Source organism: Carettochelys insculpta, chromosome 8 (genome assembly GCF_033958435.1).
Source record: "Carettochelys insculpta isolate YL-2023 chromosome 8, ASM3395843v1, whole genome shotgun sequence".
NCBI classification, from domain to species: Eukaryota; Metazoa; Chordata; order Testudines; family Carettochelyidae; genus Carettochelys; species Carettochelys insculpta.
Window position 1 is genome coordinate 36889498 of NC_134144.1, and position 24652 is coordinate 36914149.

General features: G+C 44.7%; 1 protein-coding gene across 1 annotated transcript in view; it reads right to left on the reverse strand.

The window, feature by feature from the left end:
- MYO3B (myosin IIIB) overlaps nt 1–24652 on the reverse strand; it is a 314275-nt gene that overhangs the window by 202242 nt on the left and 87381 nt on the right. Inside the window, exons 7-8 of the mRNA XM_075001557.1 lie at nt 23383–23448; nt 1642–1797 (exon numbers count right to left, since the gene is read on the reverse strand). Coding sequence (XP_074857658.1) covers nt 1642–1797; nt 23383–23448 — 222 coding nt within the window. The remainder of the gene's footprint in view (nt 1–1641; nt 1798–23382; nt 23449–24652) is intronic.

Here is a 24652-nt window from a genome sequence, read left to right on the forward strand (position 1 = left end):
CACTAGCGAAAATAATCAGAATGCTACGGGGCTGAGGGAACTGTGGGATAGTTTCCCACAGTGCACTGCTGCAACAGTTGATGTTCGACAAGTGAGTGTGGCAGCAATATGTCAACTTTGTGGGGAGGCAAGGATAGCCAAACTCAAATTGATAGAACCCAGCATTATAAAATCAATTTCAAGAAAATCAAATACACATCCTAGTGTAGACACAGCCTGACAAACACAGGCTCACCATGGGGACTGTGGGAGGCACAATCTCACTCCAAGCTCCCAGACATCTAAAGGGAAGTCATAAGTTACACCATACTTTTGGGTGGCTGCAGCCTGCATCCCCAACCCTCCCATCTAGCTCGACACAGGGGCATGGAGAAAGGGCTATGACCATTGTCCTGACCTCTTCCCCACCCCCTCTTAAGAGACTGATGATCTTGGGGTGTGGGGAGGAAGCAGCTTTTGAGCTCCTCCAAGCGTAAGGAGGACATTGATAGTCTAGCTCTTCTGCATGGTGCATAATGGGTTGGGAAGATTCCCTGTGCCTTCTACATACCAATGTATAGTCATATATTTCCCAGAGGCAGTTTGGTCCAGAAATGAGATAAAGCACGAAGTGCTCTGGTTGCATTTAGTGCTTTGGGCTATATGAGGGATTAACAGTCCACCTCCAGAAGAAAACAGGAAGGCACATTCACCTTGAAGCCTTTACCTAGTCCAGTGTTTTAAACTTGTACATTTTGGCTTTTCATTTTTCATCAGCAATTTCTTACAGTGTATAAGTGCATATGTTTTTATGAATTATGAATCATGACATTTAATTTTCTTCATCACCATTAGAAGGTATTTGTTTATAATAACGGGCAAGAGCTTATCTAGTGCTAGACAAACTTATATTACAAAATGATTGCTGAGTATTGGGAGGTGTGCTAATTTGCATTTAAATTCACTTTCAGAACAGTGAAATCCTGCCACCCTCTGGACAGTAACCAAACCAAAAGGTATTTCTTATAGTCAGCCTTGAAGGATGCTGGAAAATAATACCCTCTACTAAGAACAAACATTTGCTGCTTATTTAACCACTGTTTAAAAAATTAAGTGTTAGGCTACTTAAACAATACTATTTGTCATTAAACCACGGGCAAAACAAGCATATTAAATATTAAAGGGCCTCCCCTCACTAGTAATAGCTAGCCAAGCTGCAAACAACTTTAAAATGTTCAATTCTGCATCTTTCCTGAAAGTCACCTCACTGCCTATGTTTATATTTTCAGGTCAGCTACCAAAACACAACAGAAAATCTATCCACTCTATATAAACAGCTTATTAACTATCAATAAAAATCCCTCTATTGGTGGTATTAGTGATACATCCATTAACTGAATATATACACAAAGTTAAATGGCAGAGAGAGAACGGTAGAGTGGCATTCATGTTACAATTCAACAACATTATTGATGAAGCAAGCAACGAATGACAAGCAAGCATGTTTCTCCATTCACATGGCATGCAGCACTTCATACAAATAAAATGGCTAATGCATTTCTGTCATCACCTGAAGAAATAAATGGCTGCAAATTAAACATTTGAAATTGTGTTTCCAGGACTAGTCAGAGAAAGACTGCAGAATAATGCAATGCACCGTACCTTATTTTGGCTACAGAGCCTAAAGGTTCTTGTGCTTGGATGAGATCAGCCAGCTGTTTTTGCAGAGACATGTCCTTACCATGGGCTTGTTTAATAAATGGGTGCTCTAAAAGGTGGGTGACTGAAGGACGTTTTTCAAAATCCTTAATAAGGCACCTATGGAAACAGAGTCATAGCATTACACAGATCGTATAGTGTATCCCGTTTGACATAAAAGCACTTAATTTGACTCGAACATTAAAACATTGGCTTACTACCTGGCAGTCTCATGGAAACCACATTGCTTTTCTGGTTATATGTAAATTATATAAATGAAACTCACTGAAGTGTAACAAAGCAGAATTTGGGACAGTAAACACATGTCAATCTTTTAAAAAGCAGTAAGCAGCTTAAAGAACAGGTTTGCAGCATCACTATAGTCTTGTTTGTAGTATCCATTCACAATAGTTTGCATCTGAGATTAAGCAACTGAGCGCTGTAGTCATTCATTTCCTGCATATTATCCAAAGGGAATTCTGGTTAAAGTGACCACATGTCCCATTTTTGAAGGGACAGTCCCGTGTTTAAGCCTCCTGCAGGTGTCCTGGCTTTTTCTTAAAAATGGGCAAATTGTTCTCTATTTTCTGCCACCTTCCTCAACATTACCTGCAGGTCCTGCTGCTGGCGGGATCCCTGCTCGCCATCTGTGTACTCACCAGCAGTAAATCGGGGAGTGTCCAGTAGCCGATGACAGGGGTGTGCATTCAAGGCTGGTGGGTGGAGCAGCAGGGCATGGGGCAGTTAGCCCATCAGCGCAGCTCTTGCTGCACGGCAGCTCCAGAAAGCAATTTCCAGCCTGCTCCCACGCCAAACCTGCAGGTACTTAGCAACCTCTTCACCTGCCCTTTCCCCACTGTCATTGGTTTTGCCCACAAGAACTGCAGAGCTGCTCTGTCCTCTAGGTACTCTCATGGCTGAGCCACCTCTCTGACCAGGCTCTGTGGCTGCAGAGGATGCAGCACCAGGTTCTGAATGAGAAGGATCCTTCCGGGGTGGCAGGGCAGGAGGGTGGGGGCAGCCAGACCCAGAGCAAGGAGAGTGCTGGGCAGGGAGCACTGGCTGATCACTCACCCTCCCAGCTTATGGGAGACAGGGGTATGGTGTGTGTGTCACTTCTCCACACATGGGTGTGTGAAAGGATAAGGTGTGTGTCTCCCTTCTCTGCATGAGCCCGAAGGGAAACAAAAAGGACCCAACTATGCAGAATTCCTTTTTAATGGGGGGAGAGGCGGTGTTAGTCAACTTCCGGTTAATTTGAGCAGTTGTACTTTATAGTTCTGACTGCCACTGAGCTCATGTGAATACAACTAATTTGACGAGGTGCCCTGTATCCACCAGAGGGAAATATGGTCACCCTAATTTTGACTGAGTGAGGACTGCAGGATTCAGCTTAATACAATAAACGAGAAAGTGAACACAGCGCAGAACAATTTGATGCCAAGTTTCAAAATACATCAGGAGTGTTTTCAGCAGGCTCTCACTTACTGTAGTGCTGGATATTAGTATAAGAATCTTGATGGGTATATTACCAAACCTGCTTAATGTAGATCAGGCTACACTCAAATGACTCAGACTTAATGCTAACCCAGGATGGTTGGGGAAGTTCAGTCGCTGGCAGGGTCAGGCAATCTTGTAATGAGCAAACAGACAGAACTCATTGAATTAATATGGAACAATGTTTAATAAATATCATAGTCTCCTGCCAAAGATCTAAAATCTAGGAAGCCATAATAAGTAGTATTATTCAGTGCCAGAACAGAAACACCAGAATAATATGCTCCAAAGAGAGAAATGTGTTTAAATGATAAGAGTTTTCTCAAAAGTATCTTCCAATTTCTTTATGCATTAATTTGTTCAGTTTTATTTAATTTGGTAATTACACTGCGATTGTAACATTACGATCATTTGAGAATCAGCCAAAGAATAATTGCACTACAGTATATATTGTAATCCTGGCATATATTTATCAGCTCAGTGAACTCCTAACTGGACTCCAGTCCACGATGAGAATGTCTGAATAGACACTTTAAAATTAGCATGTTTTTATACTACATATTTCCTCATGTTTCCTGATGCAATTGCAGCAACTATACAGTCATAACAGAAAAAAATCGATAAGCAGAGGCTACCATTTTACCCAAACAGGGCAATGAAACTTTCACAACTTTTACAGCACTCAGTACTCTACCAATAGCAATCTGCAAACTTTAAACTGTATTGAAAACATAATACATTTAAGTTTATTACAACATGACTAAATGTACTAGTAAATTATTAAAGCTCAACCTCACCTTGAATATTTTCTAGAAAAAGTCTGGTTCCCAGAAAAATCCTGCAACAGCTTTCAAAATAACTTTAATAACTGTGGTTCGTCAGGACCAATTGTCACATCCCTTCTCGCTGACCATCATCTAGTTCAGCAAAGACAGTTTGTAAAGTGTTCTGTCAATTTTACAACAGGTCAGGGGAGTTTTGTTGTCTGTTAGAACTGGAGCTTCCTGATAGAAAAACTAAACCAACAGAACCTACGTTATCTCCATTCCTCTGACAGCAGAGCTATAAATACCACTCTCGTCCTGCCATGAAAAGAAATCAGTCTCACATTCCAGGTCCTTTTTGTTTTGTTTTGGATCCTCTTGGTGTTTATCTGTGATTTTAAGAGTGAATGCACTCACATATAAAATATTGAGCATGTCAGTCTCTATTTAAAAGAATATCTTCCTCTTCTGTGTGGGTGTGTAAAATGAGAGCTAATACTATAATTAAAAATGAGAGAAAACACACAACTACCAAACATTCAAAATCACACATTCCTTATTTCAAATGTCTACCATGGGGAATTGAGACTGAAGTTTATAAGGAATTCATATGAAGTTTACCACCCTTGTTCAAAGACATATTCCCTTTTTTTAAGACAATAACCAGTAACAGTTACAGAGCAATCTGCAGAAGAAATGGAATAGCTAATGTGTTGATTAAAACACTACTGGCATGGAAACTTTTTATCTTACTGTCTTGCAGACACTAGGACAAATTTTGTGCTGAGTTACACCAGTCTAGGAAGGCTGATTGGAAATTCCTTGGGTCTCCTTTGCTCCCCTTTTAAAAATAGGGACTTGCTCCTCTCCAGTCCTCTACGATTTCTTGGAATAATTGCTAATGAAGTCCAGTGAAACTCTGCTGACTTGGCCTAGCCCTTGTGCCTCTGGTAGATGATCTTACATATAGGGATAGCCTAGAGCTGAAGCATTCAACTGTCCCAGGTACTGCACATGGTATATTATAAAATGACCTATACCATATACTATGATTTTTGTCATGGTAGTCTGGCAAATGTCACAAAAATACAGTAAAAAGCACAATTTAGAGGCACTCTTTTGTCCTCCCATTTGCAATGCAATTAAAGAGCACAATGAGCCAACATTAACTGTGACTAGATGCTTAACACAATTATTATTAATAGCAAGGAGGACAGAACATAAGGCAGGATTGAGAAAGACCAGGGTAAAATATTTAGATAAGTTATGGAGATTCAAGTTGGCAGGGTCTGACAAAATTCATCCGAGGCAATTTAAGAAACTAGCTGAAGAAATCTCAGAATGATTCGCAATTATTACAAGAACTCATAGAGGACAGGGGAGGCCCAAGAGGATTGTGGAAGAGCATATATAGCATCTATCTTTATTGCATCTGACGAAGTGGGTCTTTGCCCACGAAAGCTTATGCTCCAAAATATCTGTTCGTCTAAAGGTGCCACAGGACTTGTTGTTGTTTTATCTTTAAAAGGAGAGCAAAGGAGACCCAAGGAATTTCTAGTCAGCCTGACTTCAGTACCTGGGAAAATACTGGAGGAAATTATTAAACAATCAATCTGTGAGCGCCTACAGAATAACACAGTGACAAGTAAAAGACTACGCAGATTTGTCAATAATTTCCTTCACTGGCTAGGATACTGGCCTAGTGAATACAGGGGAAATCGCCAGATGTGATTTGATCCAAGAAATGCTTTTGACACAATCTCACATGCAAGTCTCAAAGCAAACTATGGAAATAAGGACTAGATGAATTTACCCTAATACCAATGCACACTTGGTATAAAGCCATAGTGCAAGTGTAATTATTAATGATTCACAGTCCAACTGGGAGGACGTATTTAGTGGATTTCTGCTCTGGTGTTGGTTCTGGGTCTAGTACTATTCAACATTTTCTTTGACAACTTGGGTACTTGAGCGGAGCATATGCTTATAAAACTGCTGGTTTTAGTTTGTATGTTCCTTTGTTTGACAAGGCCAAAAAATAACGTGACAGAAGAAATTCAAGGAGACACCCAAGGGAATTACCTTTCCTTACTGAGATAAGATTTACATGAAGCTGAGCACTGTTACTGATGAGAAGCAGTAGGTTCCCAGAACTGCACAGATAGGAAAAGTAAAGATATCATGAGTACGGTAGTTCCTCATCTAACCAATGGACATATACTGCTAGGTGTACTTCCAGTGTTTGTGACTGATAAGCTGAGGCTTCACTTCTCTGCGTAGACCTTTAAACTTGCATGGTTTTGACAGCAGATTCGGGAGTTAATACTGAACATCTACCCTGGTCCCTGTTGTCTTTTCACTTCCCTCCTTTGATTCAACTGTGTACATTGCAACTACTGAGTACGTTCCAATTCACAATGGAAACTACACTGCACAAACTCCATATGTTCACAGAACTTATTTTTAGGCAAGGAAACTCTATGTAAATATTTAAGCAGGATTGCCAGATTTTCTCCAAGTATTTCAAAGTCAGGAAACAAATAAGCAGAAGCAGGAGCACAACCCTTAAAATACAGGGACATTTACACTGAAGATATGAACTTCTGCAGAAGGCTTACTACCACTTTTATGTTTAAAATCTTTGGCTTTATATAGCCTACTTCAGAAGTCCTGTATCTTCTAATACTGTTCTCATGGTTTGGCTCTCCTAACATTCTCATGAGCTACATGCCAAAGTGTTTTCTTGCATATGTTTTTAAAAGACAATAACTCTGAGGCAGCTATGGGCCACCCACGGTGCTGTATGTCTTACTGTCAAGAACAAACCAAAATATGAGCTGCACTGTCCAAAAGTCATGTAAAATTTCATGTCACTAAGGAAACTGCCCTCTGAAATAGGAAAAGGTGTCACCTAAAATATGTTCAGTTGCCCATTTGGCTATTCATCTAGGACCAATTTGGATGGTTAATACAAGTAATGTGATCAATCCAACATCATCTGTATGGTAACTACAACTAAAATCACCCAGGCTACTGCACCTGCAAATTAACTGAATTTGTTTGGCCCTTGGACTTTATAAATGAAAATCCAAGCTGTGAGGTGCCGACTTCTCATGATAACAATTGTCTAGGAAATGCATTACAAGATATGGACCATATAAGAGACACTAAAATGATGTTCAGATTTGGTCTGTGTGAGTATAAAATAAAAATAAGGGTAAGTAAGCAGGAGTTGAAAAGCAAACAAACACTGTACATGTTGGCCTTGTTGAAAGTCAATCCATTACCTAATTTGAAATTCCAGTATCTTCCATCATGCTTTCTTCGCTGAAAATTAATTCTCTGAATTCATTAGTGTCACTACATTAAACAGAGGTTGCAGCCATTTGCTGCAATCTCACAGCCAGGCTCCTAAGCACCATTTTCATTCTGCCACAATTACAGGCAAAGATGAAGCACTTATTAGCAGGGAACAAGAGCAGACACCCACACACAGGCCGGTCTGAGATAGCCACTAAAAATTCATTGGCTGCTTGCACTTGGATGATAACATTGTTGGAATTGCTGCCTCTCCACAATGTATACTGCCATTTTGCAACCCGCAAATCAGATGACTGAAAGGGGGAGCTATTTATCAGCAGTCGTGAACAAATATTTACTAATGAATAAAATGAATGAAATAGATTTTATAAGAACCCCAATGGTGGTCTGAATAATTTGTAAGCTCAGGACAACAAAACTATGACTAAACCGTCTCATTATTCCACCCACAGCATATTAGACTAGCATTGGTGTTTCTTTTTGAGAAACAAATTAGCAGGGTGATTACAACTTCCATAACTATAAATGTTTCCTTTTAAAAAAATTGATTTAGTGAGCAGATCCGTACATATTGTTACCCACACTATATTTTACTTCCCGCTTTTCACGGACAAAACAATGTACCTCTAAGGCTATTTTAATCCAAAAATAGTATATTTAGATAAATTATTCTGCATTTTGCTTTTCTATAGATTAAGTAGATAAAACAAACAGAACAAAAGTAAGGTTTCCGCAAGAGACCAGTGTCTTTGTATCACAAGTGTCCAGAGCAGTTGCCTCAGAAATTGCCGCTGATCCTTCAGCAGAGGGAATTTTTTTTCCTATGAGAAGATGCAATACACACACTGCAAGTTGTCACATTGCACTCACCAAAGTATCACTGCTATGGGTCTGTCTATCCCGACATTTACACTGCACCCATCAGTGGGATATCCAACTCCCTTCGGGTAGATAAGCAGCCCTGTCCAGCTATGATGAGAAATCCCTCAGTTCACACAGACCTTTTGCATGGATTGAAAAATGCACTTTCTGGATCCAGTCAGAACTGGAGGGAGAATGGCCAGTGTCCCAGACTAACCTGAAAGCAAACAAGAGATAGGTAGCTCTTCCCCCAAAGACTGAATAAACTTCATCCAAACCAAAACTGCCTATCATGAAAGAGGGCCAGCAGCTGGGCTCCGGATCAGCTAGCAGCTAACCACAGTTGAAATTGGGCAAATCACCTGATTGACCAAGCAGCACTGCCATAACTGCTCTTAAGATCAACAGCAGCACTTGATCAGGTGGTGCGCAACATTTAAACCTGTAGTTACAATTGGTCCTGCTTGCCTTGGACCTCGCCTTCTTCCAGCCCTATTTCAGCCTTCCTCAGCCTCAGATCAAACCTCTGTTTCCTGGCCCAAGTGTGAGCCCCACTGCTTCAACCCTGGACCTGACTGCCCATGTCCCAGTACACAACACTGGCACACCTTTAGAAGGGTTGCCTACAGTTAATTGTTGCATATGTGAGCTATGTCTCATTTCTATTTGCTTCCCACTTTAATATCTTTACAATTCAGGGTAAGATTTATATTAAATATTTATCCTTTCAACAACACTGCACAGGAAAAAAGTCTTAAAAATAAGCATGGAAGAGTTAAGACCCCAGAACAAAACTGAAAATTAATAAAACACAAGACATGATCATGCTCTATTAATTTGCCTTTGGCTACTCCCTGCTGTTGGGACAGTGAAAAGACAGTAAAAGGTAAGATCAGGAAAGCCACAACTGCATGACTTGCAAACATTTCCAAGCACTTGAATCAGGTGTGTTTTGGTTTCTAAGGATTTGTGCTGCCATTTAAGAAAAAACAGAGTAAAAACCACTGATAAGGAATTTAAGTGAAAACACATCCACAGTGAACACAAAGCAAAGGCCTGAGTTTTTCCCAAGGATTCCAAGAAGTTAAGCTCCTTTTGTAAGGGATGCTCAAATTGGATTGTAAGGAACTGTGGGAGTTAGTGTTTCTTGAGTTTGGCTTCCCACAGTAGCAGCAGCAGGGCAAAGCCAGTTTCACCTAAGTCCACTTCCAATCTTTCTGGAGCTCCTGCATCCCGTACAAGCCCTACCAGTAACACTCACTGCATATACATAAAAGTTGCAAATACATCTCTTGTTAGATGTGCATGCTGCAAAATCCAAGTATAGTTGTTACAGAATACAGGAGACCTTCCTGAATGGAGGATTAAAAGCCGGCATTAGGTCTTTTCCACTAGGAGTCACATGCTAATTGTATTGAAGCTACTTCACTGTAAAGCAGGTTCCACAGAATATTACTAAAAAGGAACAATTTCTGAAAATAGCACTCACATAGAAGTGGTCATAGCTGCACACTGCTATTCAGGTCAGTTGTAATCTCAGCAGGAATGACCAAGTCAGTTGGGGATCCAAAAGTGGGAGCTTTCCAGTGGTTGAAGTTGAGCAAGTTGGTGGGTTTAGTCCATTTTCCTAGTCTGCAGGTGCATACAGTGTATCACAAACCCCATCAACACAGTTGGCATTAATTTGCTCCATTTGAGCAGGCCTCACGAGTGAGACTTCGGGTTGTTCAAAGCATGGAAATTAATCTTCTCTTTCACTACCACCACCTCCAGGTGACTTGCTCTAGCCAATGTTTTTCCTGCTGACCGGTCTCATCTCCTTGTTTCCTTGTGCCTGCCACATCTGCTTGATTTAACTCTTCCGAGCAGGGGTTGTGTTGTCATTATATATTTGTACAGTGCCTAGCACAAGAGGACCCAGGCCTCTAGCGTTACGTCTACACAACCTCCTAACCTCGAAATAAGCCACACAAATTGTGTATCTTATTTCGAGTATAGTTCGAAATAGGCTCTTTTGGCATTTGGCACCGTGCTGTCTAAACAGCACCAAATGTCAAAATAATGTGCTATTTCAAAACATCCCCCTCTCCTCCTGCAATGAGGACTATGGGGATGCTGAAATAGCATCTTCATTATTTCAAAAAAAAAAAATTCAAAACAACAAGCATGTTTCACAGACACAGAGTATCCCAAAATAACTGCCATGTAGACAGAGCCCAGGTAAAACAATAATACCAACAATACGAACAATGGCTGAGGTGCAATGGCAGGTTGCTGTTGGGAAGCCTGTTCTGCTTTATGCATCTCTTCTGCAGAGAAACAAAGAACTTCTTTCTCCAGTACCATCAGTCCAACACTTTTGACCCACTCTAAATCCATATAACACAGTTTTGAAATACAGTGAACAGACATTGAGTGACTGTGAGTGTCTAGAGATAGCACAGGGCTTAACAGCACAATCCATTAGAACAAAGCCTCATGTAAGACATATTAACCCTTTCATGAAAAAGAATTTTTTAAAAATCAGGACTATTGTCTCCATCACTTTCAAACGGATTCTGATTAAGTCAATGCATCCCTGTTATCAACGCTGAAGGGGATGAACCATCTGATTCCCAGTAGGTAGGTGAAAAATAAGCTGTTCTGGAAGGTTTCTAAGCATTTAATTTTCTACCCTTTGTTCCCCTGCTACACCACCTGCCTCTGACTGCTCATCCCTGCCTCTGTCTTCCATGGAGCTCCATGGCAGATGCCGGTTAGTCACATGCCGCAGACAGGTGGAGGGGAACAGGCACATCAAGAATTACATTTGTAATAATGATCCAATGATGTGCCCCTTTCTCTGAGGCTGTCTCTTGCCTCCTATTCCTGCCCCTCCCCCTACTGTTACAGATCATTCTTGTTTTGAAAAATAATGGGAAAATGGTGACAGATTTACCCACACAATTTCTATTTCAGTTCTAATTCAAAAGGACACAGAGGATACAGACACTGTCTACAGAGCTGCATACCAACACTCTTTCAGTAAAAGCACATCCTGTGTCTGTTTGCACTAGGTTAAATAGATTGTGTGTCAAAACAGCACACCATGAGAAATTAAACAGTTTACTTTTCCTTCAACTACAATCAGAAACCAAGATGAAGTGTTGAATTTATCGCACAATAGTCAATTATCACATTCATAGTATAAATGTTATTGCACAGAACACATTAATGTCTGCATCGATCTTCCTTTTGGTAGCAAATACAGGTTGAACCTCTGTAATCCAGCACCATTTGGACCTGACTGGTGCCAGATGAGAGAATTTGCCAGACCACAGGAGATCTATATTGTCTGGCAGCATTACCAACACTTTTACTGGTTATTGAGCTCTTAGAAGATATTTGGGATAAATTACAGATAAATAACAGCACAGAAAACTGAGAGCCAGGACTGGTGGCTGTAAACAAAACTTATGGGACCACAGAAAACTTGGCGACACCCATAGTAAGTGGTCATCTCGCTAACTAAAATCATGACAGATTCCAGATGTTGCTGGATGAGAGGATTCCAGATTAGAGAGCTGAATCATCCCTAATGATGAAATATTCCAACACTTGAAAGTCAGCAAGAGATATTTTCTTGATAAGCAACAAGAAGTCCTGTGGCACCTTACAGACTAACAGATATTTTGGAGCATAAGCTTTTGTGGGCAAAGCCCCACAAGTCCTCTCTCAGTTGGATTTTAAAACTGATCCTCATGTAATCTTATTTCCAACAAATGTTTTGAAAGCTAAAAAAAAGCCTCAGTTACTGTGAAATTAGAAAGCAAGGTGTAACCATAAGAGACTACACCAGCACACTTTTTTTTTTTTTTCCCCAAAAAGTCTATAGGAACTTCTCGTGTGGTCTTGCCTGGTCACACACAGATGGACATTATTTTGAAGAGTCAGGGATTTAAAAATAACAGAAGACATTTTTCAGAACACTCACCAGTGGTGTAACTCTGCTCTGATTAAGCATTTTAGCGCTGGGTTTAACAGAAGCAGAGTTAGGCTAATAGTACATTGTCTTGAAAATTCCACTGAATACATGATGATCACCTCAGGAGAAAATCAAGGCTAACCTTTTCCTTCCTCAGGCACAGGCTCTATTCTATTTTGTTGGTCTGCCTTCCAACACTCAGTTATATTTGTCTTTCAGACCTCTTTTCAACAGAACCAGTAAGTCACCTCTGTATGTACCCACCCAGACCCTCTAAGGCAGCTAGCCTCAGCTGCTGCCCATGATACCCTGTCTACACTGCTATTTTTAGCATGCTAGTTCAAGGAACATTAGTGTGTACACAGCTATGAAACCTGGTCATTGCACCTTCCACCCTACATCCACCAAGACACTTCTACTGAACCACTGATAGTTCATGCTTGGTACTCTGTCCAATGAGTGCATGTGTCACAATGGGCAGCTGAGAAAAACAATAAGATAAGCCCAGTAAAACATGAAGATAACCCGCAGCACTTCCAACTTTAATGCTGGTACCTCTGTGGCCTAAGTGGTGTACTCTCATGGGCATAAGTACTTCTAAAAGTTTTCAGATCTTGTTAAAGTAGTCTTAGTTCTAAATAAGGATCTCTTCTCTTCTCTGCTTAGTTGAAGCCAATGATCTTAATTGAATAATCTGAAAAGAGATGATGTGCGTGAAAATATGACCTCTGCAATACCATCAGGTTAACTAGTTCGGCTGCTAACCACGAACTACTTTAAACATATTCTGTCCTTACATTTTCTGAGATTTCACAACAGTGTTGAGTGGAAGACATTTAACTCATTTGTCCTCCTACGCCAGTTCTAGAATCTCTCTCTCTTTTGGAGATCTGCACACACTGCTCTCATCCTGCCCAGTGAGTAACTGAGAAGTTTCTCAAATCAAGCACACATTCCATCCCAGGTGAGAGAATAGAGCTCTCCGATCTTTCTCTGGGTTACATTTTTGTGATCGACAGCCAGACAACTGAGATCATAAATGAGACATAAGTGAAATCAAAATAGGACCTTAGACTCAAGATGATCAATTAAGAGATACAAATTACTCCTTGGTCTGAAATTCAACCTTGTGATATATGGCTATAATCATGTTTTATCTGAAAACTAAATACGAAAATCTAAATTTAAAAAATTAGGTTTCCATTGTTTACATGTTTATTATTGTTATTAAATTTTTGAGACTCTATAGCTACGTCTACAAGTGAACCCTACATCGAAGTAGCCTATTTCGATGTGGCGACATCGAAAGAGGCTATTTCGATGAATAACGTCTACACGTCCTCCAAGGCTGGCAACGTCGATGTTGAACATCGACGTTGCGCAGCACCACATCAAAATAGGCACAGCGAGGGAATGGCTACACGCCAAAGTAGCACATATCGAAATAGGGATGCCAGGCACAGCTGCAGACAGGGTCACAGGGCGGACTAGCGCTTCCGGGGCAACAGCTAGCCGCTCCCTTAAAGGGCCCCTCCCAGACACACTCAGCCTGCACAGCATGCAGTCTGAAGAGCCATAGGCACGCAAACCTCGGGCGACGCAGTCATGGACCCCCAGCAGGAGCAGCAGCAGCAGCAGCAGCAGCAGCAGCATCCAGAGGTCCACCCAGCCCTCCCTGCAGGAGCAGGGCTCGCCCTGATCCATGCCTTGCGGGAGGCAGCTGAGCACCTCCTTGCCACACCGGAGGAGGAGCAGCCCGCAGGGGAGCAGGACTCAACCCCCAACCGTGCAGCACCCCAACCCCCCCGCCTCACACGCCGCCGTCTGTGGAGCTACCCCACCAGCACCGACTGGTGGGAGCGGCTGGTGCTTGAGGAGTGGGACGACGACCGCTGGCTCAGGAACTTTAGGATGAGCCGGCAGACATTTATGGAACTGTGCCAGTGGCTCACCCCCGCACTCAGGCACCAGGGCACCGCCATGCGGCGTGCCCTCCCAGTGGAGAAACGGGTCGGCATCGCTGTCAGGAAGCTGGCCACTCCAGACAGCTACCGATCTGTGGGACAGCAGTTTGGCGTCGGCAAGGCCACTGTCGGGGCTGTCCTCATGGAGGTAAGAGGACCCACTGGGGGAGGGGGGAGGCAGCTCTGGGAGGGCAGGGGAGGGGAGGGGGGCCCTGGCAGGGCAGGGCTACGCACCCCCTGCTCACCCCTCATTGGTGCTCTCCCATGTGCTTCCCCTGCAGGTCGTGCGCGCCATCAACGCCATGCTCCTCCACAGGCTTGTGAGGCTGGGGGACCCAGATGCCACCATGGCGGGCTTTGCCACGCTGGGCCTCCACAATTGCTTCGGGGCTCTGGATGGGACTCACATCCCTATCCGCGCCCCGCAACACAGTGGAGGATGCTACATCAACCGCAAGAGCTACCACTCAGTGGTCCTCCAGGCCTTGGTGGACAGCCGGGGCCGTTTCCAGGACGTTTATGTGGGCTGGCCTGGCAGCACCCACGACGCCCGGGTTTTCCGGAACTCGGGCCTGTGCCGCTGGCTGGAGGCGGGGACCTACATCCCCCAGCGGGAGATCCCTGTGGGGGACACCACCATGCCCCTCTGCGTCATCGCAGATGCGGCATACCCTGTCTGGCCCTGGCTCATGCACCCATACACGGGCCATCTCTCTGCCAGCCAGAAGCGCTTCAACCAGCGCCTGAACCACGTGCGCCAGGTGGTGGAGCGCTCATTTGGCCGCCTCAAGGGGCGCTGGAGATGTCTCCTGACCCGCTTGGATGCGGCCCCCAACAACATCCCCCAGATTGTGGGTGCCTGCTGCGCCCTACACAATCTGGTGGAGAGCAAGGCGGAGGCCTTTTTTCAGGGCTGGGCTGTGGAGGCCGGCAGGGCCGACGTGCAGCCACCCGCTGCCCCCAGTCGCCAGGTGGACCCCGAAGGGACCCGGGTCAGGGAGGCCCTGCGGGCCCACTTCGATGAGGCCGCAGGGTGAACTCTGCCAGGCCCCCCACTGAGTCCCCCCCCGCTTCCTCCACAGCACTCCCTGCCCCTATGCCCACACCACGGAGCACCCAACAGCACTCCCCCTGCCCACTTTTCCTGGACAAATAAAAGCATGCACTTGTTTGTAAAATCAAACTGGTTTTCTTTTAACTGTTCTTTTAACTAATACCAAACTATATACAAGAACTTCTAACTATTATAAGTGAAAAATAAAAAAGTATGCATATATTTACAAAAAAAACCCAGGGATTGCAAGGAAGGGGAGAACTATTTACATGGGGGGGGACGGGGCAAATGGGGGCCACAAATGAATAAGTCCCAAAACTATTTACAAGGGGGCGGGGCCACGTCCTGGGCCCCACACCCCTATAGTCCAGCACTGGCGGTGGGCAGCCGGGAGCCCCGCCTCGGCCACAGCCCTGTCCGGGGCTGGCTGGGGGCCGGGCGGACCGGCAGATACGTCCGGCGAGTCTCAGCTGGCCCCAGGTGTCCCTCGGCGGTCCGGCCCTCGGTGGCGGAGCGACAGTGGGCGGCGCGGCGACGAGCAGAGCAGCGGGTGGAGCACTCAGGGCGGGCGCAGCGGTGGCCGGCGCGGCATGGGGGGCCAGGTAGTCCACTAGCCAGTTGAAGGTCTCCATGTAGGCCCCCCATGCCTCTTGGCGCCAGGCCAGCGCCCGCTCCTGGAGATGGAGGCGGCGTTGTTCCACCCACAGGCGCTGCTCCGCGACCTCCAGCTGCCGGTGGTGGAGAGCCAGCAGCTGGGGGTCCGTCGCCATCGGGTGGTGGTGCTGGGTCCGCCGTCTTGCCCACCGTGGGGCCAGTCGGTCCTCCGCCGAGGGGCTGGCCTGGAGCGATGGCCCCAGAGGGGATTCCAGGACCACTGATGCCTCGCCGTCTCTCTCTGGTCCTTCCAATGGTGCAGCTGCGGAACACAGGAGGGGGGGAAGAAGAGTGGAGACAGGCGTTAGTGTGGGCCCCGAGCTGTGGCCCTTGTCCCCTCACCTCTGTGCTGCAGGTTCCCCATCCCCGTCCCCGGGAGACGCTGCTGTGATGGGGTTCAAGGGTCCCCCTGCACTGCACCCTGTCCCCCGGCGGGAGTGACTCTCACTTCACTCAGCAGGGTCTGACAGGAGAGGTTTCTTAGGCAACAGATGCCCAGTTTCTCCCAGAAGTGACAGTAAAGCAGTCAGAGACAGTCCTTCCAACCCGTCCTGGAGAGAAGACCCCAAGGGGTGCCCCTCTGGGGTGTAGCTTCCCCCCTCCTCAGGCTGGCTGCCTTCCAGCTCTCCCTTCCTCTAGCCTCTACCTGCGCCCCCCCTCCCCCACGATTCAAAGCCAGCTTGGCTCCTCCCTCCTCTTTGTTCAGGGCAGAGGTGTAACCTGCCAGTTGTAGCCCCAGGATCATCCTTAGCCACTGGGAGCTATTCAGCTTGTTGCCCATATCTAGCCTGAGACTCGCATTTGCACTCCCCCCACTCCATCGCATGCTGCTGCTGCTGCTGCTGCTGTGGGGTTTCCCACCCCCTCCTCCCAGGGGACCCTAGAGTTTCCGCTCCCCCCAGCCCCGGGGATGGGGCAGGGCACTGTCGTGCTCGGGGTGGGGGTGGGGGCAGGGGCTGATGCACTCCTGTGAGGGACATGGCACTGCTGTCCTTGGGGCCATGGCCATCTGGGCATGTGGAGGGCCCTGGCCACATATCTATTACCCCCGCCCCTCAACCCCGGGGGTGTACACCGGGGGGGTACATACCTGTAGTTCCACTCCCACGCTCGGGGGACAGCCGGGGGCGGACGCCCGGCTGCTGCTCCGGGATGGCAGGAGGAGGATCTGGAGCCCGGTGTTGGTGGAGGAGTCGTCCCCCTCCTCCTCCTCCTCCTCCTCCTGCTCCGGTGCCCCAGGGGTGGGCTCCAGGGGGGGCCCCCGGGGTGCAGGGCTTACCTCTGGGGCGGACTCTGGCTCCGGGGCCTGCTGGGGCTTCTCAGCCGAGGTATCAAGAGTGGCCGGAGGGGAGGAGGTGTGCCAGGGGCCCAGGATGTCCCTGAGCTCCCTGTAAAAGGGGCAAGTGACAGGGGCGGCCCCAGATCGGCCGGCCACAGCCCGGGCCCGGGCGTAACCCTGCCGCAGCTCTTTGACTTTACTCCGGACATGGTCTGGAGTGTGGGCAGGGTAACCCCGGGCGGCCAGGCCCTCGGCCAGCCGAACGAACACATCCGCGTTCCGCCTCTTGCTCCCCATTACCTGGAGCACCTCCTCCTCGCTCCAGAGCCCCAGCAGGTCCCAAAGCTTGGCCTCTGTCCAGGAGGGGCCCCACTGCCGCTTGCTGCCCTGGCTGCCAGCCCGCGAGCCCTGGCTGCCCTGGCTCCCCTTAAGGGGGGTCCCCTGGGGGCACTGGGGGGGCTGCCGGGCGGCCATCGCAGCTGGGGTGGCAGAAAGTGGTGGCTCAGAGACATGCAGGCTGGCCGCGTGTCTGGGCTGCCGCCTGCACGTTCTCTCAGCTTCCTGCACAGGAAAGGGAGGGGGAGGGGACCTTTAAGGGGCCGCTCCATGCGGCCACCATTGAGCTCAGGGGCTGGAGAGAGCATCTCTCAACCCCTCAGCTGATGGCCGCCATGGAGGACCCCACAATTTCGATGTTGCGGGACGCGCAACGACTACACGGTCCCTACTTCGACGTTGAACGTCGAAGTAGGGCGCTATTCCCATCCCCTCATGGGGTTAGCGGCTTCGACGTCTCGCTGGCTAACGTCGATGTTAACATCGAAATAGCGCCCAACACGTGTAGCCGTGACAGGCGCTATTTTGAAGTTAGTGCAGCTACTTCGAAGTAGCGTGCACGTGTAGACACGGCTTATATCTTGATATTTTACATTTTGAGCTTATTACTCCCAGAGTTTCTTAAGTCTTTAATTCTCTGCAGTATGATAGACTAATTAATTCCAGAAGCCGTAATAGGTAATCATTGGCTAAATAAATTTAAGGAGAGAGCATCTGTCCCTGGAGATACCATTGCTTATATTAATTAAAACTACCATTTTGCAATACAATGTAAATAAAGGTTATCGTAGCCTTCTGCTCCGAGCATATTAAGTCTTCTTGCTGCCATCAGAGGCACCGCAATATTATTTGTAGTCCTTGAACTCTTTTTCGCTAATTTGTATCTTTATTCATTTATGATTTCCATCTTAACATTCATCCAGCAATTTTGAAACACACATATGCGTGAATGGTGGTAGACAGAAATTGTTATCATATGAGGACAGACAACAACGTTAAAAAAACAGCTTAGCCTCAAATTGTCAGGGTCACAGCAGGGAGTGAGCTTTTCAGGTTTGAGATTTTATTTCAGATGAACGAACTAAGACTGTGTCTACACTATGAGATAAATTTGAATTTAAGGCAGTTAGCTTGATTGTACCATGTGACTGCCTTCACTGTAAATACCATTCGTTTGATTTAGGGAGCACTAATATCGAGATTATAATATCACCATTACCTGATGTGTATAACGTCAAGCTCAAATTCAGAAGTTTGATGAAAGGCTGGTGTTGAAGCGCCATGTCTTGAAATTGAATGTATTAGCCTCTAGAAGTGTCCTGTATGTAACCCACAATGACCGTCACTGTTCCGCTCTGGCTGCTGCCCTCCAGTTAATTAGGTAACAGGAAGACTGTGAATTTCAAAGTGGGAGCTGCAAGCCTGCAGCTGTGGGCTCATGTTGTATGAGAGCTTGAGAAATGTCTGTCTTTTTTTGCTATTAGCGCTGTGAGCATATCTACCCATTACAAACAGCCCCTGCAGGGAGTTCATGGTTCTGTCTCTACACTGGTTATTTTTTTCTGTGTTGCCTAGTGCCAGACGCTGCCCCGCTGCACCGCGTGGCAACAAAGCTGTTGTGGGGAGTCATGCTTGCATAACACACTGAGAAACTTCTTCTCAGCGGTTTTACATTTGTGCGCAAATCCTCCTCCCTCCCCAACAGGCACCTTTCAGTCTGGGTCTTTCCTGCACTCAGTGCTAACCATGCTGCCAGATAGCACCATCTATAGATTGCACACATTTTGGGCTCCAAGAGCAAGAAAGATATCCAGGGGCTTGCAGCTGCCAGGGGGGAGGCTTCCACAGCAGCTAAGATATTCAGGGAGGACCACTTCAAGTGCCCCCCCCAGTGAACACCCCCATGCCCATAGCATGGTACTCGGGGGCTTGCTGCAACCGGGGAGATGTCTCCCCCAGCGGCTAAGATGCTCAGGAAGGACCGCATCAACTGGGCCCCACTGAATACCTCTCAGAGCATGGGAACACAGGGGCTTGCAGCCACTGCGGGGGAGGTCTCCCCTGGTGGCTAAGATGGTCGAGGGGACTACTTCAGCTACTTCAACATTCCAAGCAGCTCTGCAGCCACAGACCACAGCACCCGCCCCCCACACACCCCCATAAATATCTTTGGGAGCTTGCTGTCCATTGCAGACACCTGCTGGTCTTATATTTCTGTTATAAAATATTTGTGCTAATATCTCCATCTTTCTTCATGTTTTGACCCCCACCTCAGAAACTCGGGGGGTGGGGCCAGTTGAGATGCCTATTTGCATTATAAGCTCAGTGTGTGATATTTCCCATGTTGGCAATGTCTGTGTAACGTAGGAGAAAGTCAAAAATTCTTTTTTCCTAGACTTTTCTGTCTTCTTTCTATCTTCTTTGCTGTCAGTATGGAGGCCCTACTTTTCCTTCCTTTCTATGGGAAATATAGATGTTTGCTTAGCACGGGAGGGGAATGAGGAAAGCGTAATGTGGGAAGATGATGTCAAAGACCAGAGGGCATACCCCGAATGCTAGAGGGATGAGGGAACTGTGGGATAGGTTCCCACAATGCACTACTGCAACAGCCGATGTTTGCCAATTTGAGTGTGGCAGCAATGAGTCAACTTTGTGAGGCACGTGTGGGAAGTGAGGATGGTCAAATTTGAACTTATAAATTCCAGAATTACAAATTGATATTAATAAATAATGTAGACGCAGCCATAGATAAAAGTCTGTCTTTTTTAGTATGTATAAAGGTGACAATTGATGCAGTTGTTTGAGTAACCTTATAAATAGGCTTGGGAGAATTAGATTTTTATTATTTCAGTGGATAATAAAAAAAGAAAGGAAAAGATAGGTAAATCCTCCCCCCTTTTTATTTATTTAGTTATTATTTATTGTGCTATGTATACGCTGAATTCTGTCATTCCCTCCCACCTAATGAAGTGGTTTTACCTACAACAGCTCCTGACCTAATGCATTTGTTAGTCTCTAAGGCTACCTATTCAAGGCCACAATAACCTTTGTTTGTATTGCATTGCAAAATGGTCACTTTAATTAAAATAAGCAATGGTGTCTCAAGGTATAGATGCTCTCCCTTTAAATTTGTTTAGCTAATGATTAGCTGTTATAGCCCCTGGAATTAATTTGTTGTTTTTAAATAATTTACCATTATTGCTTCCGATCAGCTCAAGAGCCAGAGGAGAAATAACATTAGACCGTCCAGCTTGGAAGTTTTAGAAATTATTGTGATGTGTGTCTCAGAAGGGTAGCTGGGTTTGTCTGAAGTTTCAGAGTCTTGTAGCACCTTAAAGACTAATAATCTGAGTAAGTGGGTCTTACCCACAAAAGCTCGTTACTTAATAAATGTGTTAATCTTTAAGGTGCTGCAGGACTGATTGTTATTTGTGATATGTGAGTATTTAGAATACAAAAGCCTTCCAGGGTAGCAAAAAACATGTTGTTGTTTTGTCTGGAGCTATTACTCCGAACAAGGCACAGAAGTACGGAAAAGAAATTACATTGCCTACATTTGGCAGTGTGGGCAAGAATGAAATCACTAAATCAACAGAACTGAAGTCAAAGGTATGCTTAGCTGAAGCAGCATGCTCGTTTTGTGTCAATACACAGGTCTGGACCACAACTTGAACCAGATAAGCTTGTTATGCAAATGATGTTGGCCATCAGGAGAGAAGTAGATAATGAAATTACTACAAAGCCAACCACTCATCACAAGGGTGACAGAAACATCAGGCAAGGGTCTAACATATGGATAAAAGGCAGTAAAGAATTTATATAATCATTACTTTTAATTTATCATAACTAAGCTGTCATGAGTCATGCATTGACAAATGCATAACTAATGCATATAAATGAGGCAATTATTGCTAATGGCTAAAAGGTTCACAGCTGTATAGTCTGATGTTTTTGTTATTGTAAAAAATGGAAGGTTTACTAATGTAAATTGAAACCTTGGTAAAATGTTTTGTAACCTCACTTGATGTAGGAGATTGCAAACTAGTCTACAAAATATGGCAATGTCACAGCTAGTTCCATTCCAATGTTCTCTTTCATCCAACTACAAAAATTTCCAAATGTATTACAATTGTTGCATAGTTTCAGATATCATTTATTTTTGAAACACTGCTTATGAGGACACTTCACTGCTTCATTAGGTATATTACTGTAAAAACACACAGCTGGTTCAAGGAACTTGAAGGAAAGCTACTGGGGACACAAATATTGATCAGATTTCAAACCTATAATTTCAGGAGATCAAAAAACTGAAAGGGCAAGTATTACACTGGAAATATGAAATGAACTGTGAAGTCTGTAAAGTCATTTATATCCTATTGTATTTCATGGCTACATTTAATGAAAAAGTTTGAACAAATGTCAAGAAGTGTTGAGCTTAATTTATTGTATTGTTCCCAAACACTGAAAGGGTTTCCAAGAATAAAAGCACCAAGAAGGAAGCATGGGGACGACAAAACTGAGGTGGAATGTATTATAGGATTGAATGTTGTTCTTATGTTTACCAACTATAGGTTGAACCTTTCTCTAGTCTGACTCACGCTGGTCCAGCAATCCATGGTCCACTTATCATAGGTGTAGCCAAGTTTCCTGCAGTCCCTTTAAGTTTGTTTACAGCCACCGATCCTGGCTCTCAATGTTATGTGCTGTTATTTAGCTCTATTTTACCCCTAAATGTCTTCTAAGCACACTGTAAGCAGTGGAAATGTTGGTAATGCTGCTAGACAATAATGATCTCCCATGATGTGGCAAATTCTCTGGTTTGGCACTGGTCAGGTCCCAAGGGTGCCAGACTAGAGAGGTTTAACCTGTAGCTTGTCTTTAGACAATAGAAATAGAACCAGTGCTTTTTTTGTGCCAGTATTTGCTGGTGCTAAGTACTGGCACCTTGGCACCCCAGCCACAGTATTGGCTAGGGAGTGGGGCAGGGGCTGGCTGAGCACTGGATCCTCTTTTTATTTTTTTTTAAACAAAAAATGCACTGAACAGAACTTTAGACTGTCAAGTGATGGTTTTCTTCCAAACGTTGGCTGCCTAGCAGAAGCACCTCAAGTCTCACATTCAGACAAAAAGAATCTTTCATTTACAGAAGTAGTAGATACTATCTGTAGGTCAGCCAGTATATTATGCCTTTCTTATGGTTAGCTCCAGCAACCACTGAAGTCAAAAAGAGTCTTTTTATTGACCTTAGTTGGTTTTGGATCAAGTCCTTAATCTTCAACCCCTTAAAATGAAAAGTTGCCCAAAAGTGCAACTTCAGAAAGTATGTATAAGCCTGAGTTTATGTACCACTTCTAGCTCAAGAGATTTCTGGATGTATTATTTATAACATGGGTACAAAATGGACCCAGCCAGGTTTTCAAAACCAAGGAGATAAAAACAAGAACTGAGAAATGGTTTAAAGCACTAAGTAATTTGAATCATGTTTAATTAATGAGGATCTGACCACATTAGGACATATTAGTAAAGAATTAAGTCTTAAGATATGGTGAACATAAGAACATAAATACAGTCATACTGTGAAAGATCAAAGATCCATCTAGCCCAGTATCTATTCTGCCAAACATTGGACAATCACAGATGCTTCAGACTGAATAAACAGAATAGTTAATCCTGTTACCATCCATTGAGATCTCTGCTTAACAACCAAACTTTATCACTGAGCCATTATGCAAATCAGGTGTATTAACCTGTGTCCATCACAACTCAAAATCTAGTGGATTTAGCATAGTTCACAGCCAACGTTAAGCAGATTGTATGATGAGATCAAACTGAGCTGGTCAGTTTTCAACACAAGATGTACAGTCATCAATTTATAAGAAAATTATGCATGTTGTAACATTCAACAAAGCAAAAACAAGCACGTGCACCAAGTAAATTCTACTGCCAGGGTTTCACGTCACTCTGTAAGGCCTTGCAGAGTAAGCATTCTTTAAATGGAAGGAAAAACTCACTGTGAAATGAAGTGGTTGAATCCTCTGCACCATTTTTCTGGATGTAGCAAAGTTGGAGGAGGATTTCTGAAAAATACATAGTTTCCAGTTTTTAAATGTTAAGGACAGATCAGATAAATCACGATGTTGCAACTTTCTCAGGGATCCTCAGCAAAGATAATGTGAGCTCTGTTAGAAGCAGGTGACACCAGAAAGGAACGTCCAGCTGTCTATATGCTTTAGCTGCCTATTTTATTTGGTTTGGGGTTTTTTGACAATTCCTCTGCCTCTTAATGAATTCCCCCTTTTATTTCATTGATGTTGATGCTGGTGACAAGTACAGAAGGCATCACACCCATTATGTAAGATTCCCCACAGTTCACTTTAATTCAGCTTGACTATGAAGGGATAATCTAAATGCTGAGTAGTTAATCAAGTCTTTGTGCCTACTCAGACCTTGGTCTTTCCACTAACATAACCAGTTACTACCATGATTTTTAGAAATGAGGACACTTAAATATTAACACCTAAGGGAGAGATCATCAACAAACGGTAAGTTTCAATCATCAATAACTTGATTCTTGTATTCTCTGGTAACCTAGACAATACTTATAGAACTATATGCAACCCAAGAGGCACTGCGACCATGCACTAGGGACAGTGATGTCTCTGTCCTACAGCCTTGGCTGAGAGCCAGCTGGATTTTAGCTCATGTGTAGACCACAGGGCTTTAGCCTCTAAGGGTGCAGGTTCATTCCCTCCTGCCAATGACCTGGATCTGTCGGAGTTACACATAGAACTGGAAGGAATCTTGAGAGGTCATCAAGTCCAGTCCCCTACACTCATGGCAGGACCAAGCACCAGCTAGATCAGCTCTGAAAAGTGTTTGTCTAACCTGCTCTCGATATTTACATATAATGAGCCCTAAATTTTTTTTAAAAATAGAGCATATGAATTTTCTAGTAACTTTTTCCACTCATTACTTCTTTCATTGCACGGTGGGAGGGATAGCTCAGTGGTTTGAACATTGGCCTGCTAAACTCAGGGTTGTGAGCTCAATCCTTGAAGAGGCCATTTAGGGATTGGGGCAAATAGATAACAGGGATGATGCTTGGTCCTGCCAAGAGGGCAGGGGACTGGACTAGATGACTTCCAGAGGTCCCTTCCAGTTCCAGGAGATGTGCATTTCCACTTAACAGGGGCTTTCATAAGAATGCATCCAGAAGCTTACTTTGTTGTACACAGTCATGTCAGTCCCAGGACACTAAAGAGAGAAGATGAATGTGGTAAT